This window comes from Hordeum vulgare, chromosome 1H, assembly GCF_904849725.1.
Source record: "Hordeum vulgare subsp. vulgare chromosome 1H, MorexV3_pseudomolecules_assembly, whole genome shotgun sequence".
Lineage (NCBI taxonomy): Eukaryota > Viridiplantae > Streptophyta > Magnoliopsida > Poales > Poaceae > Hordeum > Hordeum vulgare.
In genome coordinates, this window is record NC_058518.1 from 513,246,765 (window position 1) to 513,250,451 (window position 3,687).

The 3,687-nt window shown below is 43.1% G+C and overlaps 1 protein-coding gene across 2 annotated transcripts; it reads left to right on the forward strand.

Moving 5' to 3' along the window:
* The first annotated feature begins 2,304 nt into the window (after positions 1 to 2,304).
* LOC123421584 (aspartic proteinase-like) lies at positions 2,305 to 2,921 on the forward strand. 2 transcript variants are annotated; one of them, XM_045107566.1, is made up of 3 exons: positions 2,305 to 2,461; positions 2,579 to 2,643; positions 2,741 to 2,921. In XM_045107566.1, exons 1-3 carry the CDS (start codon positions 2,435 to 2,437, stop codon positions 2,907 to 2,909), a joined length of 261 nt encoding a protein of 86 aa, XP_044963501.1. In that variant the 5' UTR covers positions 2,305 to 2,434; the 3' UTR covers positions 2,910 to 2,921. The 2 variants fall into 2 exon arrangements, 1 of the variants encoding a protein (XP_044963501.1); XR_006619839.1 differs by having other exon boundaries at positions 2,310 to 2,461; positions 2,769 to 2,917.
* The last annotated feature ends 766 nt before the right edge of the window (positions 2,922 to 3,687 follow it).

Genomic DNA, 3,687 nt, shown 5'->3' on the forward strand with positions numbered 1-3,687 from the left:
GAAAAGGAAAAAAGAATAGTTTTCTATTTATTTTTTTGGCAAAAGGCACGATTTTGCCTTCGCAAGAGGCACGCCCGAGCCTCTCGGATAGGGAAAAAAATGTGATTTCTGTTTTTTTTTATGATGCACGGTTTTGCTTCCGCGAAAGGCAATGTTTTTGACTTCGCGAAAGGCACGCCTGTGTCTCTCCTGAAAGGAAAATAACGCGTTTTCTGCTTTTTTTTCGTGAGAGACACGGTTTTGCCTTTGCGACAGGCAAAACCCGCGCCTCTCGAAAAAGGAAAATTGTGTTTTTTTTCTATCGCGTGAGGCATGATTTTTTCATCCGGTTTTTTCTTTTGGTTTTATTCGTGAAAAAAAAGTTTATCAAAACCTAATAACATTGTATCTAGTTTTGAAGATCTCGATGTGAGAAATACAACAGTGAAAACGGTTCAAGATTTGGACGCACGGTTTAAGAGATAAAACGTTTTGAGAATACGGATCTACGAAAAAAGGGAAAACTTCCAGGTTGTGACAAGTGGCACACATGCAATACGCCACTTGTCGCAATTTATGAAGATGTGTATTCGATAACTAATGACTTCGAAAGCGCTGGCTTCTTGTTCCCGATGGGGGAACGGTGTAGCCTAGTGGGTGATCCAGGAGCAATGTTACATCTACGTAAATGTTTACGTACGTTTACGTAATAGTCTGACTTAGCAATAACTGATTGGATTAAGAGAAGGATGATGCCCACCCACCCCTAAAAATCACGGGGGCATGTTTAGAGTAGTTGGAAGGTTTAGTAAACTTATGTATGCTTTAGTAGATCTAGCATTTTCGGTGATCCAGCTCAGGACCAGAATAGCGAGAAACTGTCGAGTGTTCAAACAGGCCAGCGACTGGCAACCGATAGATGGGCCTACCCATTAGCGTAGGCAATGAGAGTGATTTCAGTTTTGGAACCATCCAAAAGATTCCTGACCTGCTTTGCGTTTATTATTTTCTATTTTATATTTGCAGGTCTACTCAATTTTTCTTTTCTTTTCTTAAAATACAAAAGTTATAAAATTTAGTACCTATTATAAATTTAAAAATATATAATTGTGACATCTTTCCAAAACTGATCTAAAAAGATTATGCATTTTTCGTCATTTAAAAGAATATATTTTTTCAAAACTATTTGTGTTTCGAAAAAATATTTGCAAATCTAAAAACAATTCATGTGGTACAAAACATACCAAGTTTTCAAAAATTATTCACAATTTTGAAATAACCAAAAAAATTTAAAAATCATTCTTATTTTCTAGAAGTGTTTATTTTTCCAAATAAGACTTCTGCATGTAAGAGACTTGAGCTTAAAGAACTACCGGATTTGCTGGAGTAAAGGTACAACACCGTCATAATATCTCTTCCTAATATATTATATCTCTCCCTAATAATAAAGCAAATAGGGTTTCTGGTCGTCCGTCATGGTATTTTTGCAAAAAAAACCTCTGTTTCCTCGAAATCAACCCGCGGTCCCTGTGTAAGTGCATCTGAAAAAACGTTTCCAGCGACCGCATCTTCAGCTCGCGATGCGGACGGCCGGGCCGACACTGGGCGGCGCGGGAGGCTAGCAGGCAGGGGCGGCGCGGCGACGGGGATGGCCGGGCCGGAGCACGGCGAGGCCGGGGACGAGATCCCACTTGCGACCAATCCTTCTTTGCCCCTGTCTCTCCCCGCCTCGCCGTCCCGAATCTTTTCTTAGGAAGGCGGCGAGATCTGGCCGCGTCCGCGCACAGGTGAGGCGTCGGACCCCTCCTCACCTCCACCCTGCTTTCCCTGCTCCTCCTCCTCCGCCTCCCATTCGCCCGCCGTCCCGCTCCCGATGGCGGCACCGCGCGGCTCTACAAGGGCCGCGTCCGGCACTCGCGCCGGCGCCCGGCGGGGCACGCCTTCGAGTACGCCGTGCGCTACGCCCTCATCGACCTCGACCTCCTCCCCCTCCCAGACCACCCCTACGCCGTCGACGCCCGCGTCATCGCCTCCACTTCCGGCCCTGTGTAAGGCGGCCCTGCTGACGCGTTTCTCAACCCTCTCACGCGTTTCCTAGAACAAATCTCACACCACTTCTTGGAAGTACTCTATTGCAAAAATCACACCGCTTGCTGTAGTAGTATGTAAAACATGTCTGGAATTTTTTTGTATGTGTAAATTTTCCTCACTTGCGCCGAGGTGATTTTTTTTGTATTTGTGTGAATATGTATAGAAGTTGTGAATTACTTCGTTTGCTCTTTTTCTCAAATGAAACAGTTTTGGCTCTATCCTGTTGGGTATATAACTGGGACATCCATTGTACATTTGTATTTTATACCGCTCTTAGACCATAGTGGCTCAAGTCAATCATGCAATTGGGGCTGAGGGGATTATCAGTACAGAATGCAAGGAAGTAGTGAGAGAGTATGGAGAGATGATCCTCGAGATGCTTGTAGCACAGGTTTGTCAGTTGCTCATGTTATCTTGGCAATTGGATTATTGTTATTACAATCTTCTCACCGATCTTGAATTCTCTAACCAATTACAAGAATACTAATACTAAGTTGTCATTGAACAGACAAGGCCACAGAAAGTGTGCAGTCAGATCGGTCTGTGTGTATTTGATGGTAGTCAATCTGTCAGGTTAGTACAATATACGCATGCAGCCGTATTTCCCATTTCTAAACATGTGTATCTCAATGTTATCATAACAGTTTTGCTTTCATGAATGACTATGGAGTAACCAAATTGAATCTGTCGTTAATAAGAAAGAGAAGCGAGGCTCTGATCTTCTCTGCACGGCTTGTGAGATGACTGTTGTCTGGATACAGAATCAGCTCCGTAAAAACCAAACGGAAGAGCTCATCTTGCAGTATGCGAATCAGGTCAGTATCACCAGTATTTTCTGATTGTCCAGTGGTGAAGAGTGTGATAATGGTCCGATTCCAATGCGAATTGAGATTTCATGTTGTATGAAGATATCATGTCTTTGATTTGTACAAAAGATTTCTCTCAGATAGTGATTTTGAGATAGATAGCACAAGTACTGTTTTGGATTTGAAATGCATTGTATACTAAATATAATTTACTTGTGACATACGGTTTACAGGATCTAGCCAATGCATTAAATATTCATTAGCTTGGATGAAATTATTAGCTTTGTGGGTTGCATATCAGGATTTACTTCATTCTACTTACTGTTGAACTTAGTAATTTGTGCAATGCTAAAAGCTGCTTTCATGACCTTGTACCTAGAAATCTCTTTGAACATCTTGTAAAGTTCAGTGTAGCACATGCATCATGCATGAGCTTGGCCAGCATTATTTATTTTCTAACTATGCCAATCTACTGCCTTTGTATAGGGACCAGAAATTCGCACAGGCTTTCTGAAAGACGGCAAGCCTATAAAGCTGAATCAGGGGCAAGAGATTACCATAAGCACATATTATACCATCAAGGGTGATGAGACCATGATTTCCATAAGCTATCAAAAGTTGGCTATAGACGTGAAGCCTGGGAGCACTATACTATACTACCAAAAGTTGGAAGCACGGGTATCGGCCAGCCAAAGGGTGGATGAAGCAGAGGACGACGAGAACGCAAGGATGCACATGCTTCGGTTAGCCAAGGTGCGGCCGGAGCAAAGGACGATGAGGGGATGTAGCCCAGGGCTGCCGAGGTGGTCGG

Coding starts and splice junctions, on each gene's coding strand:
- LOC123421584 (XM_045107566.1), top strand. CDS start 2,435: ATGATCCTCGAGATGCTTGTAGCACAG. Junction 2,462..2,578: donor TCGAGATGCTTGTAGCACAG/GTTTGTCAGTTG, acceptor GTCATTGAACAG/ACAAGGCCACAGAAAGTGTG. Junction 2,644..2,740: donor GATGGTAGTCAATCTGTCAG/GTTAGTACAATA, acceptor ATGACTATGGAG/TAACCAAATTGAATCTGTCG.